General features: G+C 42.9%; 1 protein-coding gene across 1 annotated transcript in view; it reads left to right on the top strand.

Annotated features, from left to right (window-relative positions):
* Nucleotides 1-25,997, top strand: part of TMEM132D (transmembrane protein 132D) — a 269,075-nt gene extending 243,078 nt beyond the window's left edge. The window contains exons 6-9 of the mRNA XM_075039613.1: nt 18,055-18,260; nt 19,387-19,660; nt 21,400-21,591; nt 24,478-25,997. Of these exons, the coding sequence (XP_074895714.1) occupies nt 18,055-18,260; nt 19,387-19,660; nt 21,400-21,591; nt 24,478-25,659 (1,854 nt within the window). The 3' untranslated portion in view covers nt 25,660-25,997. The remainder of the gene's footprint in view (nt 1-18,054; nt 18,261-19,386; nt 19,661-21,399; nt 21,592-24,477) is intronic.
* Nucleotides 25,998-27,043: the final 1,046 nt, after the last annotated feature.

The raw sequence follows: 27,043 nt of genomic DNA, 5'->3' as shown, positions 1-27,043 counted from the left end.
CCTTCTAGTGTCCTTGAGAATCCCAGCACTGCTATGCAAATCTGGAAGATTTTGCTAACTAATTAGACCATTGTTCAATTACAAGGCCAAATCCAGATTAAAAGACTTCCTCATGGCTTCATCCGTTTTCCTCTTCATGTCTTTGTTGCCTGCATCCAGAATGCATGCATGGAACTGCTTGGCTTCTTCCAGTCTGTGCTGGGAGAGACAACCTGCTGACTGGTACAGTTCTTCCATGATGTGTCCAGAGTCCGTTGTAGGCTTTAAACAGGGTTTGCTGGAAGGGATCCAGCTGCTGAGTGCACAGACCCACACCTGCTCATTCCTATAGCTTCCGTACCCTGGTGTCTTCACCCGAAATACAGCTTCACTGGGGCTGCTTGATCAGTTATGCAGCTTTGTTATTAACATCATCCATTCCTAAACACTGAGAACTTGCAAGACCTGTCAATACAACATGGTAGTATGCTTTCAGATGGAGTCTCTTTCATAATCTGGCTATTCTTTCTTCTTGGTTGTTTGAAGACAGTTCAGATATCAAAGTTCAGGACTCACCTCGACTTAAGAGGAAATAGATACATGGTATGAGCGCTTGTCAGGATAGAAAGAGCGTGAAAGCATTTGGAAGATCAAAGCAGCATGACTCCCGTCAGAGTCAATGGGGAACAAGCAGCTAAAATCTTAACAAAATGCTTTCAAATCATCCTCCACCTTCGATTCCCCATCCTCACTGAAACAGGCTCCTGAAATGTTTTATTGAATGTGTTCCTCTTGTCATTTCTTTGAAAGTGGAAGGAAGCGCAGAGGAACGGTAGGCTCGGGTTAGCAGCAAGATCAACTGCTTTTCACTTGAAGGCCAAATGGCACCTAGGCAGCACTGCCATGTAACCCCATTAGCTGCAATAGGGCTGACAGGTTGAGAGCTAGAGCGCAGTTTGGCTTTCTTTTTGGTTATGGTGAGAAAAGCTGATGTTTTTCTAATCTTACACTGACCCTGAGCATGTTTGAAGAAGTGTCTTTGCTTTGCTGACTGTTAGCCCCACGCACGTCATAGCCTAAATCCTATATATCTGGTCTGTTACCTTCTGTATTGTAAGAGCTGTAGACACGAGACAGACATTTGCTCTTACCATGTTTATTACTGTCTCTTTCAGTGCATTTATATTACGATAGCAGCTACATCTCCCATCAGGACCGCATCTCAATGACCAGGAACTGCAGTTCCCTATCAGATACTGTCCTGTGACAATCTAAACAGCTATGAATAAAACATCAATGAATGAACAAAATGAGGAGAAAACAAACCTTTTATGAGGTCAAATGGCAGACATGAAATAGAAACTGCATCTCTTCAGTCCTCACCTTGACTTCTATCCATTCCACGGGCGTATTTTTTGTTTCATAATTTTTTCTAGAGTATGTCTGTGAGAGGAAATAGTTTCTGGCCTGGCTTTCCTATTTATGCTAAGTGTAGCTATTTTCATGGTTTGATTGATTATTCTCAACCCTTAGAGTAATGAGACTTCATTTCTAGCCCCCGAGAGCATTTGCAGATAGCATTCCCCAGCACTTTGTGACCATGGGAAAGCTTCATAAACATTTCATTCCTTTATTTGCACAATGAGGATAATAATATCTATACTATATAAATACGTATTCATATGAAAAAATGCACACAGACACACGTTTATGTCATAGACACTGAGACTTCACTATGATGTGCTTTACAAAGTGTTGTTGGGAGATTTTTTTTGCAAAATGCTGAGACACTATTAGATAATAGGAATAGTTCAAATATGAAATGTTCATCATCATCACCATTGTTGTTATTATTTTATTAGACTGTGCAAAGAAAGAGACACGGAAATGAAACAGTATTGATCCATAGTAATTTAACTGGTCCTAGATCAGGCCTTTGTTTAGCTATATGAGGAAAACAGGATGCCTTTGCTCCCATCTTTTTAATATGTTTTTTCCTTGAATTTTCTTGATTTAATGAAATGCAATCAGTTTTGAGGCAATGGCTTGTCTTGCGCATCAGAATACTTCACCAAGTGATGTAAATTATCACCGTTATTGCTATAAATACAGGTGAGAACAATATATTTAGCATTTTATCACATCTTATAAGGGAAGAAGTAAGTATGAAATAACATTTACTTTGTGCACTGCAAACTTATTTAATTGCATTCTAGCAACATAAATTACGTTGCTAAAAAAGATTTTATTTCACCCAGGTCATCAGAAAAGGTGCTGAACACTGCAGTCTGCTTTTGTCTCCTGTCTAGAAGTTCAGAAGAGCTTCAAGTGGTGGCTTTCACATGGGTTGTATTGTTCTGTCTGTTAGTGTGCAAAATATATTTTCCAATACAACAGGACATGACTTTGCTTTTGTGATCAATATTGAATCTGAGGAACAAAGATGAAATACTTGTTTCCCTTTTTACCCAGAAACCCCACATTTCTTGTAGATAATATGCATGGACTACTGACATGAGAAGTTGTACGTTACATACCTGAATATGTGGCTTAAAAATCACTGAACGCTTCAAACTGAGCTGAAAGGAACAATATGTCCAGCTATGGAAAACATTCCTGACAGTCATTTGTCTAAGCAGATCTTAAAAATTACTGTAGATGGTATTTCTGCTATCTTCCAGTCCTCAATGAACCCTAGAGCTGGAGAGTTTCTGATCCTCTCTAGTTCAGATTCTTTTCTTCACTGCTGTCACCAGGTCAATCTTTCCCCATCCTGTACTTAATTGGTTTTATCCAACTTTATACTTTGCTCTTACCTTTCTTGAATTACATCTATTTATTTCAGACAGTTTTCTACACTACCAAGATGATTTTGAATTCTAATCCTGTTCTCCAAAGTACTTACAGCCCCTCCCAGCTTGGCATCATCTGCAAATGTAATGAAATTAATTAAATGAAAATTAAATGAAAGACTCCCATTGACTTCAAGGGGCATTGGAGTGAACCCAAACTGCCTTACATCTTTAAGAAGTGGTTCAAGTGAAATACACTTATTGCTTTACAGGCCGTTTTTGTAAGGGAAAAAGACAGATGCATGCTGAATAATTCAGGGTCATCACTGCTGACTGAGAGAGATTTAACTAATTTGTCAAAATAATGACCTTTGTTCACGGTGGGGAGCAAGTGGTTTTGGATTATTTCTGTCCCCAGAGAGATGCTGGAGGAGCCTGGGTTTAGCTCAGCACCACCGCAAGGGGCTTCTTTAGAGATGTAAAATGAAAGGTAAGCATTAGCAGCAGCAGTGGTTGCAGATGGTGGGAGGCATGTTAGAGTTATGCTGATATTTTCCTTTAAGCCTGATGGAAATGGCACTGCCACCCAGCCTATGGAATACTTGGGAAAGCCAGGATCACTCCTGTCCTGTTCCCAGCTTTGACCTTGTGTACCTGTGCACATGCATGTGTGTCCACACACATGCATGCACCCCTTGATTCATTCCTGTTTCCCCATTAAAAGGAAACCAATAGGCCTCGAGAGCTTGACATCTTCCTTAAATGAGTGCAAAGAGAGCATGTACCTAGCAGAGGGGGAAAGGACAGACAGCCCTGCCTGGAGCTTGATTGATAACAAGCAAGCTGCAGAGAGGAGTTTGTTAAAAACAAGTGTATCAGGCAGTGAGCCCCCAGCCATGCCAGTCTGCTGCAACTCACGCGAGCGTAGTCACAGCCTGACCTCCGTGTGTCACAGCTCACCGATGTGAGGGGTGACGAGCTCATGGCCATGTACCATTTTGCAATCCAGTGTGAAAACTCATTTATCTTCAGTTGTCCAGAAATAGGCAACTGGAGAAAGAGAAGGTTGTGTTAGTGGGTCAAGTGAGGACAGAAATCCCCTCGTTGCTCAGTACCCTAGCCCACAGCTCCGGTGAGGAAGGATACTCTCTCCCGTTCCAATACAAACTTTGCAGTCACTTTTACAGCAAGTGTAGTTTGGAAAGCATTCTCTGGCATTTCAGCCTATCCGTGTTGGCCAATGCCAGCTTTCATCTGGCACTTGTGTATTATGGCTGCTGCTCTGCTGTTGGAGCACAATCCTGCTTGTATATGCTTCTCTGTAAGTGATTTTTGGCTTAAAAAGGCATAGGTCTCTCTGAGAAATATTTCGTGCTTTGCTGTTGCATTATTTTTCTCCAGTCACTGCAAGGTATTGGCCAACTTTTCAGAGCCTGGCATGCATGCATGAGTGTATGTATATTGCAACAGCTTTTTCTTCTAAGTGGTAATGTTGGATATCTGAATACTTGCCAGAGAATAGACTAGACTTTGCCTGTGCAAACTCAGTATCAGAAAGAGGACTGAGTCTTTAAGACTCTTTGAAGTCATCCTATTACCAAGATGGAAATCTCTTTGTCCTTGTAACTCTAACTTCTAAAGCCTGCCATTGCTAAACATATTTCATCTGCTTTTCCCTGTGTTGGAGTGACTGAAATGCAATGCCCTTGCTCAGGATGTTGTCTAAGTTACACAAGTAATTTCAGCAGCATTTGGTCATTGTTCTATTAAGTACCAGCTGAGACATGGCTTAACTCAAGTAGTTGCCTGCAGATCTGTGCTTGTGGGACACTGATGTCTGAGAGCACTTAAGAGTTCAAACTCCTCTGCTTTCATCTTGGCATTCTCTTCTCACTGCAGGGTCTTTTCATTCACTTCTCCTGTGTGGCTCTCACCTCCTTTAAGGCTGTGGAAGTCTGGTCTCATACTTGGCTTAGGTCAGATCAGTTCTCAGCGGTCTCCCTAATTAAAATTTATGTATAACCCATTATTCTTTAGAAAGAAATTAGAAGAGCAGGACACTTCTTGTTTGAGGGTAGAAGTGCTGGCCCTTTAAGGTAGGATCAAAGCTTACCAGAGTCAAAGAAAAGTCTGAAGTTTAGATGAAATCCTCAGGCAGAAATATTGCATCCTTAATGCTCCAAACATTCAGGGTGTCCTATGAAGTAGAAACTGCTATTGTCTCCACTTAATGGATGGAAAATGGCGCTACTAAAGACTGGATCCTTGAGCATGCAAACCAATTTTTTGCTGGAGGGCCAGAGACATGCCATGACTGTGATGTCTGTGGCATACTGTGGCCTACGGCACCGAGATGCCCGAGCTAGTGAGTTTACCCAACGCTGTACTCTACGGAGGAAGGTATAGAGCTAAATTACGTGGGCACAGCACCACGCATACTTAACTCTATTGCTTTTAGTGCTCAGCTGGTTAGATATGTTGTAAATCTTTGCAGATCTCCCAGCTTGAGGACTGGCATGCCCATAGTCAGCCCAGGTGCACCTTGCACACATGCGTTTGGGAAGGCTTGTCGGAGGAGCCAACAATACCAGGTCTTCCCAGTTCCATGTGACTGCCTTCGCCACTCTCCTGTCTTCCCTCTTTTATGGCTGTTTTTTGTTAAGAACACGGGCCAAACTTTATAATCCATTTGCAAATGTCAAAGTGTCATTTCTGAGTCTTCGGTAACCACCTGTCGCTGCAGCACGAGCTGCATAATTAGAACTGACAATCCCTGTCTAGAGATTTCTTGGAAGCTGGAAAAATGAGAATGTTGTCAAAAAAATAGCAATGCTTCCAGTCTGCAGTGCAGTGATGGAGATGAAAGATGAGTGATTCCAAGGAGGCAGAGAATATATCAGCCCAGTGCCTTTTTCTAACTAGTTTAGAAGTCCAAAATGGTCTATAAGGATTTACCTTTCTCTTATAGCCTTAAAGAAAATGTATTTTAAGCTGGCTTCTCTATTTCTCTCTCTTTACTGGAGTAAACCAACAGCAAGTTTCATAGCAGTCATGCTTAAAGCCACAATAAGGGTGGTAATTTCTTTTGCATCAGTTGATGCAAAAGAATTTTAATATTTTACTCGTTTTTTAGTAGTTTTCCATAAAATGATAAAAACCCTTTAAAAGAGGATCTTATTTTTTTCTAGCAGAGAAAAAATAAATTTAAATTGGAGGCAGTGCTGAATCATACTGTGTTCTCAATTCTGAGTAACAGGTACAAATCTCAGAGTATGACAGGAATTTTTGTAGGTGGACAGTGACTTTCAGCGGCCTTTAGTGCTCACATTTCAGGGCAGAAACTAGTCAGCTGGAGAGGTAAGGATTTCTCTTCAGGGGCTGTTTAAAAGATCTTTTTGTAACAACTGACATCTTGGCTGACACTTTGGGAATTGAGCTAGGGACCTCCTGAGTTAGCAGCTCAATCTGAAATGGGGGAGCTAAATCACATAGCTTGCCTTGCTGTGCCATCTTACACTGTCGGTGCAGCAGGGCGTGCGGAGGAGCTGCAATATACACTACTCAGCACATCATGTATGCTTCACTTCCAGCCCACCTACACCCTCAAAAGCAGCATATATGTAATAGTCATTTGAATTTGCTCATGAAGTAGAGCTCTCCTTTGCACTTGTACAATATATCAAAAGTGACCTGGTAAGGATAGATGAGAAATGACTGGAAGTGTGTCTCAGGGTAATGAAGAGAAAAACAGGAGTTCTTTAGAAAGACAGGCTTGTTAACATGATTGTAATATATGTGATGGCAGTGCCAAAAAAGAAAACTCTACACAGCCAATGGAAATACTGTACTATGCAAATATCGCAGAGATTCAAACAGTCCAATCGTTACATCTGCCTGTGCAATTATACTGCAAGGGTATCATCCAAAAAAGATAAAAGGTACCATGGCCACTGAAGCCACAAGAAGCCATGGGGGTGGCAGCAGCATGTGTGCTGATAGCAAAAGCGTGCGGCTCCCACACGTTGTGGGCTCAAGGGAAATCCTGGCTGCGAGACCACGGTCTGCCCCCATTTTGAGTAACAGGGCACTGTGGTTGGAGAGCCCTGTGATTTGGGGATTCATTTCTTGGCCGGGTCACAAATGTTCTGTGAAGCCTTAGGCATGTGATTTGATCTCCATGTGATTCAGCTCTTTGTCTCAAACAGTAAATAAAAGTCTGTTTTCCTGCCTTGGTAAGATGTCATAAGAGGTTTATCACTGGGTATCGGGGGTCTCATCTCCTCTGTGACTATAAAATCTTGCTACGATATGTTAATGAAACATTTTTAGGAGGAAGAAGTGTTTGGATTTGGTGATTATGAAAGGGGAGTGATCCCCACATTGCAAAAACCGTGCCTCACTGAGGAGTAACCTGTTAGAAGGCCAGAGCAAAGCAAGACGTGGGAACCTCAGTAGTGGATCCCTGGTACGCTCAGCCCGAACAGCAAGGGAGCTTTCAGAGAGGTGTTCATTTTGGACTAACCAAGGACACAAGCAGGTATGAAAGAGAAGCTTCTCCAATTAGGAAAGACTTAGTAAACAGCTGGTGTTCTCGTCCAGCTGTGCTACCAGCACATCTCCAGCTTGTGAGAGAAGGAAGAGCCTTGGTCTCTGTGGGAGGACAAGCCCACAGCTTGCTGCAGTGAGAAGGGACATTTTTGGAGGCTGCACTCTCCCTGGGTGGCACAAATGAGAAGCCCCTTTTTTATGCAGGGAAAAATTTTCTTTAAAGACATTTTGCTTGAGTATAGAACAATCAGCATTCGAGTAAAACATTTCTTTTAGCATTGATCTTCCAGTTATGTGTTTGTTGTTCTAACAGGCTGCTGAGAATGACACGCATACTTTCTGTGGTCAGCATATGAGGGCATAAAGCATTTGTTGCTTAATATGGTACAAAGCAGTGTAAAATCAATAAGTATTATGGTAGCCAATAAAAATATTTTTGGCCATTTGCGAACAAAAGAAACACAGTGAAAAAAAATTGATGCCTTCAGATGAATTGCATGCTGGATCACCTGTGGAACAGAAAGGAGTTGGCAGAAATTTTAGTTTTTAATAGACAAGGGGAGTATAAAGTATCCTGAATATGACCATTAGATGCTTTGCACACCTAGTTTTACTGTGGTGATAATTATAGACAAAATCAAAGTTACTGCCTGCAGGTTAATGTTCCTGGTTGTTTAGTTTCACAGTCTGGGTCTGAAACCAACGTGTCGGTGTGCTGGCGGGAGCGCTCCAGCCCCAGTGTGCTGGGAGACCCAAACAGCGTTGCGACTGCTCCTCGCTGGCACTGCCAGTGCTCCTTTGCCAGCCCTTTTTCTATTTGGGGAGATTCAGCATCTCCCAAGGTCCTTCAGGTGCCCTGGGAGAATACAGGAGTTATATGAAAAACTTTGCCTTCCTGTGCATTCAGTCAGATTCGTGTTGCACACAGTTCTGTCCGTTTTCCTCTCAGCTGCTCCCAAAGGCGGGGGGTCTCGCATACAGTATGAGCAGCCCTTAGAACAGGCTATTTCAGGCTATGTGCATCTGGATTACCTTCCCCTCCCTAGCATTGCTTCACCAACTGGATCTGACAAAACTAGAAGACTGACCGTCCCCTTTACAGTGCTGTTTTAGTCCATCCAATTTGTCATATTCTTCATTGGCTCTGCTTGACTTCGACGTCAGGTATTTATTACCCAAACAAGCAGCCCGTGTATCTCCTTTCTTTTCACAGGTGTGAAGCAAAGTTGTTCTGTTGTCATTGCTCCTCTTAAAGCTTTGCTGGAAGGAGGGGAGAAATGCCATTCTCAGTTTAGTAATAAAAAGCTTGGGGTACTGGATGTGTTTATCATTCTTCTCCCACTCTGCTTGGATGACTGCAGTGAGTGATACAGAGTGCATGTGGTTTTCGGATCAAGAGAGAAATAGGAAGATGTAACTTAATTAACACAGGCGAGAAAGTGTTGTCATATTCATTACAAACAATTGTGGCTTCTAAAATCTAAAGCATGAGGTGGTGGGTTGAGTCCAGCAGCTTTCTGGCTAGTCATCAGACAGTACTCGCCTGTCGAAACTCTCCTACGTGACAGTGCTGACATTCCTGCGTCCCGCTGATTTAGAGGAGCAGCCACCAAAGCCGTCTCGTTGTGCTGGCAGGATCGCCGCTCGATGAATGTGAAGAGCAGCAGGTGGGCAGGAAGTCGCCACCTTCCTTTTCCAGCTGGAAAGCAGGAATTGCAGCCTCGCCAACAGCAAATGAGGGATGGCCGTAACGGCAAAAGGAGTGGAGAACAGCAGGAGTGAATGAAGCCATTTGATTTCTCTTTGCATTGCCTGCTTGCCAGGGACACAGTTTCGCCCTACGCCACATCCCGCAGAACTGTATCGTGCCCTTGGTGTGGCTGTGATAGACTGCTGGTGCAGGTGGAAAAAGGGAAGGACTGTCCTCTAACTACAGATAAATTTTAAGCAACAGAAAGATGTGCGTGTGTAACCCTAGCACCTGAGCTCACTCTTGTTTCTTATAGATTAAGCTTTGCAAAATCCCTCTAAAACAAGGGGATAGTATCCTCATGTTACAAATACATCAAAGGGAGATTAAAGCCCAGATTCTTAAAGAGATTTAACCACCAAACTCCCCTGGAGTTCAGTGGGAGTTAACACTTCAATATCCTTGAGGTTATGGATCTCAATGAATTACACACAGTCATCTCATAAGTGTGTGACGGAGTTGAGAATTAATCCCAGACTTCCTGAAAGGTTGTTCCATGACTTTACTTTCCTTCCTGCAAATGAGAATAGCACTACTCATTGGGCTGGAGGCACTCCAGATTTCATGGGCTTGGATTTTAGTTGAGCAGAGTTTCATTGTGATGATTTTGTTTTGATTTGTGGCCCCAGTTGATTACAGCTTATTGGGGAAAATTTGGCAGAATATATTCAGTCAGAATTTGTAGTTCTGTAAAACAGCTTCATGAAATTATGCTAATTTCCCTGGAATTTCATCTCTGACAGAAAAAGGAAGAAAAGGATGGTAACAGGTTCCTGTTGTGTCAAAGAAACATCTTGTTTTGACATTTCCAAAATGAAATGTTTTGATTTTTCACTTTAAAATAACTTTTTCCTTGATGTTATGGTATTTTTACGTAATTTTAATCATTTGAAATGGAAATGAAACCGAATTTCATGACCCAAAAATGAAACCAAATGTAGGTGTCTTGAAAGCCCTCCCAAAATGAAGCATTCATCCTCCAGGCAGCTCTATGGCCAGTCCCGTGGGAGACGGGCAGCTCAGCGCCGGGACCATCATCCCCAGGTGGCTCCTGGCTGTCCTGAGCACAGGGGCTGAGTGGGGACAAGGACAAAGCTCTTCCCAGTCTGCAGGGAGCCCTTAGGCAGGTACAAAGTCATGAGTGAGGATGGCGTGTACGGGGGCTTAGTAACGTGTCCACGAATGACCGCGTGGCAGCTGCTCTTCCCTCACTACCTCCTTGAAAAATGTGCAGATCCCATGCAAATCCGCTGCACAGAGAGAAATTGGACTGTTCTTAGTAGTGGAAACGGGTGCAAAAGCAACACGGAAGAGGCCACCAAAACCTTATATGCCAAATCTTGATTTTAAAACAAAAGGTGATTCCTGAGGAGGGACTTTTAATGAGGGGATTGTTCAGTTAGTAATGCCAACACACTGCAAACACTGTCTCAGATCCATAATGTTCACAAAAAAAGTCTTAAACTTGCAGCTGGAATTGGATGTTTGCCCAGAATTGTAAGTCCTTTTAAAAGGTCCCATTGCATATTTCACTCAGGTATATTTTGCTGAGGATAATATATTGATGTTTGCCACAAAGCTGTAGAACAAACCAAAAAATTTCTTAGAAATTAATTAGTATCAGAGTTCTCTTAATCAATATGTGCTATGATGTGCTTCAGGTGGATTAGTGCAGTAAAAGGCATTTTCCCTTTGCACAGGTCTCTGCCAATATCTATTTCTTGCTGAACTTCCTCTGGAGCAGTGCTAGATATGCTTCCATCGTGACACTATGGAGATGCCTCACAGGAAACAAGCTCTTAAGACCCTTGGAAACTAAGGGAGATGTTTGTCTCTGGGTAAAAAAGCAGATACAGTGGTGGATCACAGTGGTTTTTGGTGTCATGCTGCAATAGGAAAACCACTGCAGAAAAGCGTGGACACTTTGAAGGCGTGGACCTTCAAAGTTCAGAACACCCTCTGGTTTTTCTGAACCTACAGAGTTCAGATGTGTCACTTGACACCTCCTCTCAAAAAGGCACAACCTTTCTGCACAGAGCGGAGAACCAGATATAGAGGAATGATGATGTGCGAAGCCTTGTGAACACAGCTCGTCGTTTACCAACTTTGAAAGGGTCTTTTCAGATTTTGGCAGATACTTCAATACTCACAGTGAAAAATTGAAATATTTAAAATTAAGAAGTGTAAATCCCCCCAAATGGGGAAAGCTGTCAAGGTGATGCTAGATTTAAAATCTGTCTGGAATCCAATTGCTAGGGTTCAAGCCAAGTCATTCTTCTTTCAGCAGCTGTGGAGCAGCCCGGCTTGGGATGTTTACCCGGCTGAACGTGCAAGTTGCTGAGTAACTGAGGAACGGGAAGAGCATCCCTAAACTTGATGTAATACCTATTTGCCTTTACTGTTTCTTTCGGGGGGGGGGGGGGAATCTTTTCTCTGCAACACAGGAGGTGCTTTAATTATTGCTCAAGAGCAGCTGTTCAGTGGTTGTTCCTAATTCCAGCAGCAGCCAGGGTGGTGAATGGATCTGCTGCTACCATCAGGTCTGAGGACGGTGATTTCTTAACTTCAGGGTCCTCACAGAATCCCAGACTAGGACAGGACCCTTCTCGAGAGGTGTAGTGGGCTTAGGGCTGATCTACCCCCTGTGCTGCTGCTTCATTATAGTCATTTATCTCTGCCTTGCATAACTTCAGGCTGGATTCGGTTACCACAGTAAGGAATCTCGCTCCAACACCTCGGGTTAAGCGTGGGTGATTAAAGGTGACTCCGCCTCCCCTGAGTCATTTATAAGTGACTTATAGAGCTAATAATGGCCTCATCCTTTTGTACCTTGGTACACAGCTTGTGTTCTGAAGTCTTTTATAGCTCAAATGAGCTGCTTTTGCTTATTTATTTCCCTCCTCATTCATTTTTAATGGTTCTAAGAGACTCCCCCATTCTTCTTCTGACAGCAATGATTTAGGCAGGGCTCATTAACATAACTTACGTTACTAAATATCGCCATTATGCTGGTAGACCAAGGAAAATGTGTGCAGCGCTAAATCAGAAGAGATCCCATGAGCTCGCCAAGGTGGCAGGGCTGTGTTTGAAGTGTATATTATAAACAGAGAGTGCTTGTATGGGGGAAGGATCACTTGTAGAAGCGTGGATTGGGGACAGAGTCCCAGAGTGCTTCTGAAATACAGATTTTATGTGGAAATAGAAAAGACTTCCTTTCCTAATTGGCCACCCTTGAAATGTCTACTAGAACTGCTCTAGGTACATCTTATTTTCAAAGACTTATTAGCTGTGACTTTGTAAGAGTTCCAACAGTATTACTATAGCAGAAAAGCAGTTTCCTGTGAGGGTTTTACCGTCATCCCATGGGAATTTAATAATGATAATGAGGTGGGGAAAGACTGTTACAGCTATTTCTGAGAGCTAACAGTGAAATGCTGGGTACCTCTTCTGGGAGTTTTGATGTACATTCCCCTTGCCCTCCCTCCCATTACATTTTTGGATTCTGTTCAGCCCAAAGCTAACACAGAGTTTATGGGACCAAAAGTATAGTCAGCCACACAAATTCATATTTACTATAGACACCTATTGCAAAAGGGTAACGGGAAAAGCAGTAAAATCCTTTTAGGAAAGGGATGGGAACAATGTTCACTAGAGAAATGGATGCAGGAGGCCAAGTGATAGGGATCATGTGCATTTGTGAGGGGCCTTATTGCTTCTTTCCATGTTTTATCCAGGCTGGCTGAAGTCCTGCTGCTGCAAGGCTTCAAAGAGTTTAGTGGTTTCTTCCACAGATAGTCTAGCAAACAGTGAAATAAAATAACAGTAATTAATAAAAACTAATTTATCTTGCTTGTGATCACATCGGAAGAGCATACAGCATGTGGGGTGTTTTAAAGGACAGCACTGACTTCTTTTCAAACAGCACAAATAGGCTTTTAAAGTAAACATAAAAAAGAAGTGCCTTGGACCAGCAATGCCTCTCTCCTTTTCTGGGCAATATTTGTTTGCCAATGAAACAGTCCTGCGTTAAAGTGACACAGCAACATCACCTTCACAGTTGCAAGGCTGCCAGCTGAGTTTTGGGCTCAGTTTGGGGGTACCCAATGTACAGACCTGCACGTGGGACTGAGGAATGCGTATTTACAGCGAGGATTTTGTGGTAGGAAGCAGCAGTGACTTAACTCTATTCCCGTTTCTGACAATAGGACTGGGGTTTTGAATTAAATGCAATGCTGAGCACATTCGAAATATTCCACTCTGCACATTTTGCAGCACTGATGATTGAACTCGACATCCAGCTTGCCAGAAGCCACATGTTTGGTATGTACATGGCGCACTTAGAAATCTAATTCCTAATTCTGTGCTGTGCTGGCAATAAGGGACCTCTGACCTCTGCTGCCCTGGTGCACAGAGATTAGATGTGTGTGTGTGACTCAGAGGAAGCTGTCTTAGTTGTTCACTGATGTAAGAAAAAGAGGTGGAGCTGCAGGAGCCAAATGAAACCCAAAGCACTTTTATAACCTACCAAGTTCATGCCCAAAAAAGCCATTCAAGCCCCAGTTCCCTCAAGAGATAAAAGTCCCCTGTATTGAGAGAATTTCTGGAGCATCTTGTGAGCACTAAGTACAGCCTCCCTTAATTAATGGAAGTCAGCTCACCGTAGTTGTGTGAAAAGCTCCAGTGACACAAAGCCCAGAAAGGCTTTAGCAAGGGAGCACAGCACCAGAAGGGTTTAATGGCATTATAATGTCCTTGAATTACAGTGGCCACAGCACAGAGAGATGTATTCCAGCAGTACATTAGCAGTAAAAGAAAATCTACTCTTTCTCTCTTGAGCCCTTGTCACCTTTCCTGGAAACTGGAGTTGCCATCCCTGAGATACCAAAAGTCAAAGGCAGGAGGAAAGGAAAGGGAGACACAGGTGGGAGTCGCCGGATTTTGGAAAGAAAACAAATTGCTTTTCCCCACAAATTTCTCACCTTGCTCCAGCCCCTTTGTAGTTCCTACTGCATTTTATAACGTGTTTAATAGTTTTCTGAAATCTGGCTGGTTTGGGACCAAGTTTTTGCAACCTCGTAATTCCCTTAATAACTAACTGTCGGGGAGCTGTTTGTTGATTTAGTACAGACCCTCTCTTTCGTTCGCATATTCTGGCACACATATCTGAGGGTATGTGCAGTCACTCCATTCATGCGTTTAATAAACTTGAACCACAGCCATTTCTGTTGTGTGTGGCGAGGCATGTAAAGCGAGAACTGTAGTACAGGGAGGAGGGTTGGTAGTTAAAGGCTGTTTATATGAATTAACACTAAAGAAAAGGAGCTGCTTGAAAGACTGAGGAATCGAAATCCATTACAAATTGAAAAGGAGACATGCGGGCTCAGAAAAGGCAGCGGCAGCAGAAGCTTCTCTGTGCTGTCCCCATCAACATCAACGTGGAGAAGCCACGCGAGGGGCCACGGTCGCTCCCTCCGCCTGTGTCAGCTGTGGGGGCTGCCCAGAGGCTGCCAGCTGCTGAGCTGCATTTGACGGGTCTTTGCTCGTGTGCGTATTTGTCCTGCAGAGGCTCAGCTGAGTCCCGTCAAACTCATTTCACAAAATACTCACTCATCTCCAACAAACAGCTCAGAAAACTCATTCTCAAAAGAGACAGAGAAGCTCAATTTTTCTCCTTTCTCTACATCTTTTTAGTCGTCTTTTTGTGCTGGCAGATGAATGGTTCGGATGTGTCTGCAGTACCACAGGCATGGCTAATCTGCCTTTCTATTGATGACCTGTTTCTGAATGTCCTGGCCTGATTTATGAAAATGTACTGTACTTTGCACCGTGTTTTGATGTTGCTCTGTTAGGACTGCATGCAAACTGCAGCAGAACAGTGATGCTTATTCATTCAAACAGTGAAGGGCTGGCTGGGAACTGAATGAGCTCATAGTTGTTGCCGTCTTCACTTACAGAAAGGGAAACAGGAGAAAGCCGGTATCCCAAGCCTAGTCATTCTTTTCCTGACCATCAGGTTGTTTCATATATCATAATCTTGAAAGCACAAGGTCATGGTATTTATTTAATTATTCATCCAGTAGGTTTTAGGGATGGCTTCTTCTTCTTTTAATTCTCTCTCTGTAGTCAACCTTGATAAAATTTGGAACTGAGGTCTGTTTGCCTGCCAAATTTTCTTTCTCTTGCTATTGCTTGACCATTAATGAATTTAAAATCTGAGAGTCTGATTCCCATCCCTTACTAGCGTAATTCAGCAGTTACCTCTACTGTCTGGGAGAGTCTCAGCTTGTTCCAGCCCCTATATGCTGAACTGCTCTTCACACACACACACACACACGCACGCAGACTAATAAAAACAACAGCAAAATCCCACCTGTGCTGCCTATGTGTGCTTCAAAAGCCACTGCTCCGACAGCGAAGCCCTGCCCTGGCGGGTTTGGCAGGTCCCCTCCTAGAAGCCCTGCCGCAGGAGCGGAGCAGAGGACGCGCAGGGGAGGCAGGAGAGCTCTGCTGGGGAGCAGGGCTCCGGGGCCTCGGTGCTCTGCTCTGCAGAGGACGCTGCCGCGGTTTGGAAGCATCCCTCAACTGTGATTTCTGGGCTGCAAGGCACACAGGTTTACCTGTTACCTTAAATCACTAGGAAGTGGTTTCAGCCCTAGGTTGATCACCCATGGGGACATTTAATTGCCTAATGCGTTAATTAGCTAAGATTCACAAATATGAGCGTTGCTAGCTGGAAGCAGAGGTGGTGAGAAAGTTCACAGGGAAAGCCATTGCCCGGTCCTGTGCACTACTGAAGAAAATCCTTGTCTTTAGGCCATTCACTTGTATGTGTGGTTCAGCCAGCAAAGCACAAAGGCAAGTGAAGGACCTCAGGGCAATCAGCTTCCAGGCTGAATGTTTTCCTTGGGGCCACTTTGTCTTCAGCTTTGATCTGTTGCCTCTCAGGTGGAAATCAGCACTTTGAGACTCTGCCCAGCGCTCCTTCTCACTGCCATCCCAGGGAAAAGAGGAAAGGCAGAAAGCAGCAGACAGAGTTTATCAGAGCATAGGAGAGTTGTCTGGTTTGAGAACAGCACTTAGAATACAAAAAGGCAACAGGGATAAGTGCAGTGCCAGCAAGGAATAGATGATTTCCACTTATGGAAGCAAGGTACCCCACGGCGTGGGGGAAGGAGCAGAGGTACCAGGCACTGCCTGAAGGTCTTCTGACTTCGTGCCTGTTGGACAGGGTATTAGACATTGCAGGTAAGAAGTACGATGTAGTTCTCGCCTGGAAAATATTACGTTCACATTAGCGTGCCTTCTGCAAGGATGCAAGAATAACATCTGCTCTCTTGCTGCTGCCCAGACATGCTGCTCCCAGAAGGGTAATGTGCTTATGCCTCCAGCCTTCCCTATAGCCATTTCCGCAGGCTCACGTGAAGCTTCTCCCAGAGTTTTGCAGAGTATCATCTTCCTCAGCTCAGGCCAGTTTGGATCAGCATGATGATGAAGTGGATGTAACATTAGTGCCACAGGCCCCAGCAGGAGCTGGGACTTTTTCCGTGCTCAGCTGCCTGCTGTGAGGACCTTCCCTTGTGCCGCGTACCCCCGTGCTTTGAGGCTTTTTGACAGCAACTAGCTTTTCCTGCTGTGCAGCACAACGAGATTGGACCCTGACAGGAGCCGTTAAGAGCTAGTGTAAAACATGCTAACACGAGAATATCCCGAAAAACATAATTCTGCCTGTAAATAAACTCCTTACTTTCCTGCTGAAACCAATGGCAACTAGAAGATTTTTGACCTTAAAACAGACATTGCTTGCAAGAGAGACATTGCAAGAGTTGTGATAACCTTTTTTGGTACGTTACCTAGGCTCAGACAAGCAAGGATGGAAATGGATTTGCTATGGATCTGTCTCTAAGGGGGCTTGTTGTTGTTTAAAGATAATAATATTAGGAATGCAAATTATCATACAAAAGCTGGTGATATTTAAATATGATTTAAATTCATTTAGCATTTAAACAGAAAAGTAGAAAATGGCATTAAATTCAGATGAGGGTGAGACTATGCATTCTGGAGTCAGAAATATTAAATACATCTACAGAATGGAATAGAAGGTCTGGCTGGTAATGGATTGTGAAAAGAGTTCACGGTTTTAATAGATCATTCCTTCAGATCATCAGCACGGTAAAGTGGTAGTTAATAAATTATTTGACGTGTACATTTACTCATATATTTTAACTAGCTGTAATGAACAGGTCCTGTCAGCTCACCTAGATCCTTGCAATAGCTGCTAAATCGCTTGAGTGAGATTTAGTAACTCTCAGCAATATTGATGTCCAGAGCTGCAGGTAATAAATAAGGCAACATCAGGACTAGCTTGAGCAGAACACTGTGTAAGACCTTTGGCAGGCTTGCAGCAGAGAGATGGAGCTGTTTGGCCCCAATAAACACCACTGGGCATCAGTGAACTCTTCCCTGCAATTAGTTTTTGGTTGATGTGACCACCCCATGCCCTGGCAGCTGTAATGGGACTCCTGAAGAAGCCTTTGGCCCAGTTTGGAGTTGCCTGGAGAAATTTGTCCCCTACTCCATTCTGTAGACAGGCAGTTACCTGTTCCTCCCTGCAGGTATGTAGTATTCCTCGGGCTGCACACAAATTAGAGTAGGAGGATAGTAGAGTCTGACTGAGCTTTGGGGGGTGCAGAAGAATCCTCTCTCGGTGCCATTATACTAGCACTATCCTAGTCTTGGAATGGGAATTAAGGACAGAAAGAAGCTGTTCTTTTATCTTAGCTTATACTGGAAATGTTTTTAGCAGAAATAGCCTGCCTATTAAAGGCACACCAGGCACCTTTCTCGTTATTCCTAGTTGTCCTCTGAACTTGGAGCTAGTTTAAACCAATATCCTTTCTCTTCCTCCCACTCACTTCCCTAGCATGTAGTGTACTTTATAATTTGTGAAGAGACTCATTAATTATTTTTTTTTCTCCTTTTTTTCAGGTTTCTGACAGATGTGACTATGTCTTTGTCAATGGGAAGGAAATGAAAGGCAAAGAGAATGTCATAGTTAATTTTACTTACCAGCATCTGAGTGCCCCTTTAGAAATGACAGTCTGGGTTCCTCGTCTCCCGCTGCAGATAGAGGTCTCTGACACAGAACTAAATCAAATCAAGGGGTGGAGAGTCCCCATCATCTCTAATAAGAGGTAGGTTTCATTAGAGGATGTTCCTTCTGGGCTGAGCACTTGCCAAAGACCTGTCAGGGCCAGTGGATCTGTACATGCTCATTTGGCCTTGATGCAATTCCGGTGTAAATTTGAAGGTCACCAGACATTTATTCAATAGGCTCCTGCACTGGACTTATGAGGGAAATGGAAACTGCAGGTTGCATGATCCTACAGTTTCTTTTTATAGTGCTAGTGACTGAGATGGAAAGAGCCCATTGGTCAAGTCAGGCAGGATCAGCCAGGAGGCAGCAGGAAGACATCAACAGGGACCACCTCTGGCAAGGCTGGTCAGTCTCTAGCCTGGTTCACAGGTTCTTCCAGTTAAATTATTCATTGTTAATGGTCACAATTAGTACATACTTGTTTCATGTCACTGTAGGGTCCAGTGGCACTGATCAGTGTTCCAAAGTCAGGACACTGATACACAAAGGCTGTCCATGCCCACAAGTCAGGGGTATGTGAATGACAGGACAGAGGACGGATGTAGGCTGATCTAGACTGTTTGTATCAGTTGTCAGTTTTATTAAGAACAAGAAGATCAAATTGATAACATAGGTACTTGCTATTCCCACCTACCTATGAAGACATCATTTATCACCCGGTTTCTGCTAGTATCACAGCAAAGAGATGGAGATTTTGGTGGAGATGTGATTTCAACCTGAATGCCATACAGAAAGGGATGTATATGTAGGTGCAGACAGAGGCGATTTCCATGGTAACACAAAGATGTTTATGGGAAGGTCCAGAAAGAAAAAAGTGTGAAGGTCCTGAAAGTAAGGACTTAACATGGAAAATAATGAGAGATATTTGGAGAGAACAGTGTGGTAGCAAAGCTAGCAGGCCAGCTGGTGATTTCAGCAGTTGTTTTGGAGATCTAGGCAGCCTGGAGGTCTCAGTTATGAACGAGGGAGACACAATAAAAGTGGGGGAACTTGGCTGACTTCAGAAATGCAGTGAAGGAAGCAGCTTTAGCAGAGCAACGGAAGGTGGCAAAGCCTACTTGTTCCAGCAACCAGGCTGCAAACTTATGTTAACAATAGCTCTCCTGTTGCAAGCTCTCCCAGCACCAGTTTAAATTAATTTTTCATTCTTGGTGTCCTACCAGACCAGCCAGGGACAGTGATGATGAAGAAGAGGATGAACGTAAGGGAAGAGGCTGTGCCCTTCAGTACCAACATGCGATGGTGCGTGTCCTCACGCAGTTTGTAGCTGAAGCCTCAGACCCCACTGGCCAGCTGAGCTATTTACTGGGTTCTGACTGGCAGATTGACATTACCGACTTGGTGAGTGACTTCATGCAGGTGGAGGAGCCAAGAATCGCTAAGCTACAGGATGGACAGGTTTTGATTGGGCAGGAGCTTGGAATGACGACAATTCAGGTAGGGAAAATTAATTACTTACTCCTTTTCCTCCATTAACCCACCACTTTGGGAACCGAGGTACTGATGAGGTGTACAGCAGCTTCTTGCATTAGCAACAGAAACTGAAGCCATAAATTTTTTAATGGAACAGAATTGCAGCAAGGACTGGAAGACACAGAAGACATGGTTTTCTCTTCTTATCTTGTGCCCCGAAGTATGTAGATTGCACTTTTAGTAAATTTAGCCCAACCCGTGTACTTGGAGGCTGCTTCTGATTATTTTTGTCTAAGGGTATTTTGAACCTGGAGCCAGTATATGGGCTATCACAAGGCATGCAGTGGGTGAAACAGCTCAGTCTTCTCAAAGCCTGCACTGACAGAGCAAAGGGTAAAGTAAAAATTAACTAGTGCTGGTTGAGGAACTGAGGCTGGAATATGAGTCCCATGGGATCAAATCCCTGCACACCTTGCAAGCTCAGGCAATGCGTTACAAAATATAAATATTAGGGTATTTCAGAGTATCCATAAAGCAATAATAACAACTGGTACTTCTAGAATGATGTTAAAAGACTGACTGATTAGTGACAACTAAGCTATGTTCTCTAGGGATGCAGATTTAGCTTCATCAGTTTCAGCCAATATGGCCAAGAATATGGCCTATAAATACTACTATGTATGTGACTGTGCCTTAGTGTCCCCACTCTGAAGTAACTCACCTAAACCTATGCATCATGTCATTGGCAGCTTTTCACATACAGTCCTTCCTGCCATGCAGAGAAATACTGGCCTAGAAAATGGGGTCCCAGAAGAAAAGAGAAAAAAAACCCCAATTAATCCAGTGACGCTACAAAGGAGAAAACTTGTTAACAAGCACTTGAACAGGAAAAAAAATCCAGCTCTCCAAACAGGCTCATCATCCCAAACTGTCAAACCAGAAAACAACCACCACACCTATTGATTACACAGGTTGTCAGGGCTAGAGAAATGGGATTCAAGATTTTGACTTTCTGCAAAATCTGTAAAGATTTTCTGAATGACTTTCCAAAGCTCTGGAATTTACAGTGCTCCTACAAATACACATAAAACTGTGGAAAGGAAAATGCGACGGAAAAAAGCTGAGCGCAAGTTATATTTAAAGAATACCGCTTATAAACTGCTTCTAAAATGCTCTGTACCCTATATAGTTCATTAGATTCAACTTGCTTGCTAATGACCATCTTTGGATGTCATGTATCAGTGCACTGACCTCTATGCACATTTTTGTAATCAAAACAAGTTTTCTCTGTCAATTTTGTATACAGTACCATGAGTGTTTATTGTAGCAATACATTAACTTTCTTTCTATAGGGTAGAAATAAATGCCATCTATTCTATGTATTTTATATAAATCTACAGATTGCATTATATATATGCTACCTAAAACCACGATCATTAATAAAATAATTGCATTTCACATAAAGATTACATTTACAAACAGGTAATACATCTTAAACAGACGTGGTTAGCATAGCACAGAGGTGAATGGCGTAGCTGATTAGAATTACGTTGGCAAAAAATGTTATAAGCAGCCTATTATTGCAAAAGAGTTATAAAATGTGACTAGCCATTCTTTAATCATATTTTAATAGTGTCTGTCTGCTAAGAGGAATTCTGCCCATTAACATAAATATCACTTATTGGTACTACAGTAGCTCTGTGTAGCTATTTTGCTCAGTGCTGGGCAAAATGTCTGTTGCTAACTTCAATTTTTCTTTTCAGATATTGTCCCCCCTTTCAGATGCAATCTTGGCCGAGAAGACAGTGACAGTTCTGGATGAGAAGGTGACAATAACTGACCTGGGAGTGCAGCTGGTGACTGGATTGTCACTCTCTCTGCAGCTCAGTCCAGGAAGCAATAAGGCCATCTTTGCTACAGCAGTAGCACAAGAGCTGCTTCAGTCTCCAAAGCAGGTACTATTGCCCACATGTACTGCGTTGTGGAAGGACACCACTCTGAGTCACTACACCCCACTCTGATTCACTACACCAACCTTATAAGCTGATGGGATCAAGCAGATTTTTATTAATAATATGCTAATAAAACATTTTCCTTATGAACACTTCTTTCTGAAGGCCACCAGGTCCCCTAACAGAAACCCAAAATTGACACTATGTCTAAACAAACCCAGTACACAAACAGGCGTACCCCCTCTGTCATGGCTGCATCCCATAAATAACACATGCAACTCAGTAATGTGTCATAATTAAGCAACAGCAGTCCCCTTACACACACACACACATACACACACACACACAAACCCTTTCTGTCCCATTGAGCACCTACTAGATCACAGGAGATACTGCCAACTAGATTGCCAAGTTCAGCCTCCCACCACAGGCAGCCAAATTAACCCTTAAGCACATCTTTAAATGAGAAAGTGTTTTGTATAGTGCCAGAGTCTTCTTCCTTTAGCTACATTCCATGAGCATTTAAGAACTTGGGGAACATCCCTTTCATTCTGATTCATTACTAGAATATGAATCAGCATCACTGACTCATTTCCTGATTCATGATTTCATAAACCACTTTTTATTTCCCCATTATTCTTAGTCCCTGTATCAGGGAACCAGAAGTTACCAAGGGCTTTTGGACTTTGCCATGTCCCCGTCAGTCCCTGCTTGATATTTGTCCTTGTGCTTCTCTCTACATTTGAAATTTAAACTTTTTTTCAACCCAAATCCATCAGTCTGGGACTTACTTCAAGGATGCACTGGGCTCTTAACACTTAAACATGTTCTGAGCTTTAAAGGTAAATAAATGATCATGGCATGCACGTTCGAAATCCGGCCAACTGTTGAGATGCTTTAATTCATCATAGGGTCTTATCCTTGGGATGCGGGATGAGAAATAGTGCAGAGCTGCTGTCTTTATAGGGTGATAAAAATCAGGCTCCCATAGTATTCCAGAAGTTACGAAATCAATGCCAGGCAGCTAGAAATAAGACCTGTGAGCTAATCCATTGCTGACATGGGGAGTTAAACAAACTACCTTGAAATCAGCCCAAAAGCTGAGGTTGATGGCATTTAGTCCCAGTATGCTGCCCAGCAGCAACATTTCAGCTCCCAGAAGTGGAGTCTGTGCTTCCTCTCTGGATGCAGGGGTACAGTCAGAACAACATTGGATCAGTGCTAAACCAGTGAGGAAGATGTGCACCTTCCACGCTTCAAGGACTGACTCCGTTTTGAAAGGCATCTGATTCCTTCCATTGCTTAGAACATGATTTTCAGAGCACAATCCCTATAAGCAGAGCAATGCAAAATTATTAAATGATTATGCAGGTTTAAGCAACACAGTAGGAGGATGAGAGTTGATGACATAAATTCTATGCAGCCTTCAAGAAATATCCAAAGATTAATAAACACAAAGCCGGGATTTATGACAGTGTCAGCAAAGTCTTAGGGCTCTGTCCTGAAATAGAGACAGAAGCAAATCTCCCATTGAAGCTGTAAGGATTTCAGAATCAGGACAGTAGATTATGCACGATACAATCCCGAAAGACTGGAGGCTTATTCTCCATGATCTGAACAGGTGAATGACTATGTGCTAGAAACAATTTAAAAGATAATGATAAATATTCTCCATATATATGTTGAGTCAGAACGTAAATACTGTCTGTTTGAAGAACTGCTTATTTAAAGAAACAAGACTTCTATAATCACGTTTTCCACAAGTACGGTTATTAATCTGTTGGTTGGGTGTTTGTCTGTCTGTCAGGCTCGCTCTCAGAGCAGAGTGAACCCAACTTTTACCAGACAAGAACTCACCTCCTTTTAGACACCAGAGAAGCCGCTCATCAAGCCGGGAGTCTTTCCGGCATGGATTCTCCAGTGTCTAATAAGGTGCAAATACCCCAGCCAAGACAGAGCAAGTCAGACCATCAGAAGCAGGAATTAAATTCCAGGAGAACAATCTGAATTTTGTCTGGAAATGATCAACGTGTGAATGGCAAGATATTTTCAGGTAGCACAACAATTTTCGATAGCCATTTGAGAGTCCTCTAACGACCTGATTTTCAGAAATGGGTGAGCACGTGTTTTCTGAAATCTAAGAATACTTTAAAATGTTTCAAGTTAGAAACCCAAAGTCAAAGCTCCCAGGAATGCTGCACCATTACACATGTGCAAGTACAGAATTAGTACTCAGGTCTGACCCATTTATATTCAATAAACCTCCATGCACTCTGAAGTATACAATTTGCGTTGCTGTGACACGAGATTACACTTCATTGTTCTCTTGCTTTTAATTGCTAACAAGCATGAAAATTACTCTGGCCATTTCTTAAAGAATCAGCTGATGGGTTTCCTCTGCTTGTACAAAACACTTACTCAATTTGAGAGACGAAAATCAAGGACTGAAGGTATGGAGCCATGCATGGACCTACTTGCTATATTAACAAGTGTTGTCTGTAAAAAGAGAAGACTTTGTATTTTAAGCAGTTTAGAAATAATGTAATATTTGTTTTTCATTTAAATATACAACAGTAAATGATCTCAGTCACTGGTAATGCTTTCTGACATGCAATTTATTATGGTGCTGAAGTAGATTCTGCAGAGCCCAGGGGATACAGCTCCTTTAAGCACCTTTGGGGAAACAAATCTTATTATCAATGAGTGGTTTAAACTACTATTTCTCTTCACATCTTGGCAAGATATTAGTTTTATTGCTCTCCCTTTTTATTTCTTTTCTGGTTATAAATGGTATATGGATCTTGTGAGGAGAAGGGAACAGACCAAGACGGAACATATTTCCCTCGATGTTTATTCTGAGTGCGCGTATATTTGTTTTATGTATTATAGGAAGCAGCCATCAGCTGCTGGATCCAGTTCAGCGATGGATCTGTCATGCCCCTGGATATTTATGACTCCGAAGACTTCTCCTTGTCAGCTACATCTCTGGATGAGAAGGTGGTCTCCATTCACCACGACCCCAAATTCAAATGGCCTGTGATTGCTGCTGAGACAGAAGGCCAGGGGACACTGGTGAAGGTAGAGATGGTGATCAGTGAATCATGCCAGAAATCCAAAAGGAAGAGCATCCTAGCTGTTGGAAGTGGTAGCATTAAAGTCAAGTTTGGGCAGAGTGATGCCAACCCTAACATCAGTGACAGTAAACACAGGGGTGTTGGTGTCCACCTAGAAAATCACGCCAGTGACCGGCGTCAGAAAACCACTTTGCAGGGAAGAGCTGAGCTAGATGGCCAGTATTACAGCTCCTCGATGGGCCACGAGCAAGGCAAAGGGACCACCACGCAAAGGTCTATTTTAAGTAAAAAAGAAGACAGAGAAAGCCTCCTGGACGATGACAGTCATCTGCAGAACATCCCAATAGACTTCACGAGCTTCCCTGCGCAGGTGGATCTGCCAAGAAACAACGGAGACTTGGAAGAGAATGACCTAGTCCAGACCCCTAGGGGACTCAGCGATCTGGAGATAGGAATGTACGCTCTTCTGGGAGTCTTTTGCCTGGCGATTCTGGTCTTCCTTATCAATTGTGTCACTTTTGCTTTGAAGTACAGAAACAAACAAGTTCCCTTTGAAGAGCAAGAAGGCATGAGCCACTCTCATGACTGGGTTGGGCTGAGCAACAGGACAGAGCTTCTGGAGAATCATATAAATTTCTCATCCCAACAAGATGAACGTATCACAGCTATTGACAGAGGAGTGGACTATGAAGAGAGCAAATATCTCCTCAACACAAATGCCTCCAAAAATGTCAATGGACAATCTTTCAGGTCTACTGAGTCCACATTCACTGAAGGGAAAGAACAGAAAAGTGAACCAACTACTTCTCCTACCTCTAAGAGGAAACGGGTTAAATTCACCACTTTTACCACCATCTCCTCTGATGATGGGTGTCCAACTGTCAACTCAATCTTAATGAGTAGTGAGGATGACATTAAATGGGTCTGCCAGGATATGGACCTGGGGGAGTGCAAAGAACTTAAAAACTATATGGAGAGATTACATGAAAATGTGTAATGAGACGCAAAAGATTTTTTTGTTTGGTTCGTTCGTTCGTTTGTTTTTCACTCACCTTCTGCCTTTAATTTTGGGTAGTGGGGCAAAACATTGTATTGATAACAAGAATCAGCTGGTGGATAATAACTCAATGGAGCCCCAAGAAGCCACCCAAAAGCAGCTGGGAGAGCAGAGATCCTGGACAGCTCTTAAAATTCAAGTCTTCTCTGTGCTCAGAGATGGAAGTGAAAGATGTGTGTGGTTTTTTGATGCATGGTAACATGAAAAAAAAACTTAGCAAAATAATATGGTCTCATTCTCTGAGCTTTCCCAGGAAATCAATAAATATAACAAACTCCAGTGCAGTTTGGATATTACAAAGTTCACACAGCTCTACTGTTCAATATTGCAAGCTTTGGTTAAAAGCAAAAAATTGGTCTCAGAATAAATAGATCTGCGAAGAGAGCATGTCTTTCAAGCCACATGCAGAGAATATCCACCCAAGAACATTAATTTAAAGCTGACAAAAAACAACAGTGTGAGCAAAGCAGCTTCCAGAGCTGAAAAGTCATGAGTTTCCAAAGAATCTAGAGAGGAAAAAGGAGTAACTGGGCTGTTTACAAACCAGCATGCTTGCCTCCCAAGCACTGAGAATGGATACACACATACAGTTAAAACTGAAACTCTCTTTTTAAGTAGATGCCAAGGTAATAAACTTTGCCAGCCAATTTTCAGTATTTCTTAATTTGTAAAATAGGAGAAGATACAATCTATACTCAGAATACCACTCATATAAAGGAAGGTCTGTTTTGGAAAGTTTGAGAGAACAAGCTATTTTTAAAAGCCCATTTTATTTGATTGTCCTATTTCAAATTTGTATTCCCAGCCTTTTCCCTGGAGCGCTCCCCATCTGGTATCCTGAGGGCACTTACTAGCATCAGTCAACTTTGGAAGCGTGTGGTTTCTTCCTTCCCTTCCACGCACACTCACTTCTCCACGGTGTGCTCTTGCCAAGCACAGACACTCTTGGTACCACGCTGGTACTTGCTTTACATGCTGTCATTTACCAAAGTTGGCCACTCTCTCCTGGGTAAGTGTCACTTATGTTGAACTCAGACACCAACAGCAACCGTCTCTGTCTGTCCCCTTCCCTGGGAGAGGTCAGGATGTTCAGTTCCTTCTGCTCATGCTTCTTTAGCCCCCTGCTCAGCACGTTTAGAGGCCACTCGAAGGTCACAGAGGAGTGCTGCACATTCGACATCGAAACCTGAACAGCTAAACTCGGTAGATAACATTTGTTTCTCCCAGAGGTGATGATTATCTTTTGTTTTCCTCTGATAAGGATGTACATATGGTAGGATTTCAGTGATTACCCTTTGAATCCGATGTGCCCTTCAGCCCTAAA

Source organism: Buteo buteo, chromosome 11 (assembly GCF_964188355.1).
Source record: "Buteo buteo chromosome 11, bButBut1.hap1.1, whole genome shotgun sequence".
Classification (NCBI taxonomy): domain Eukaryota; kingdom Metazoa; phylum Chordata; class Aves; order Accipitriformes; family Accipitridae; genus Buteo; species Buteo buteo.
Note: the sequence above shows the minus strand (reverse complement) of the source record. Positions and strands in the feature narration are given on the sequence as shown.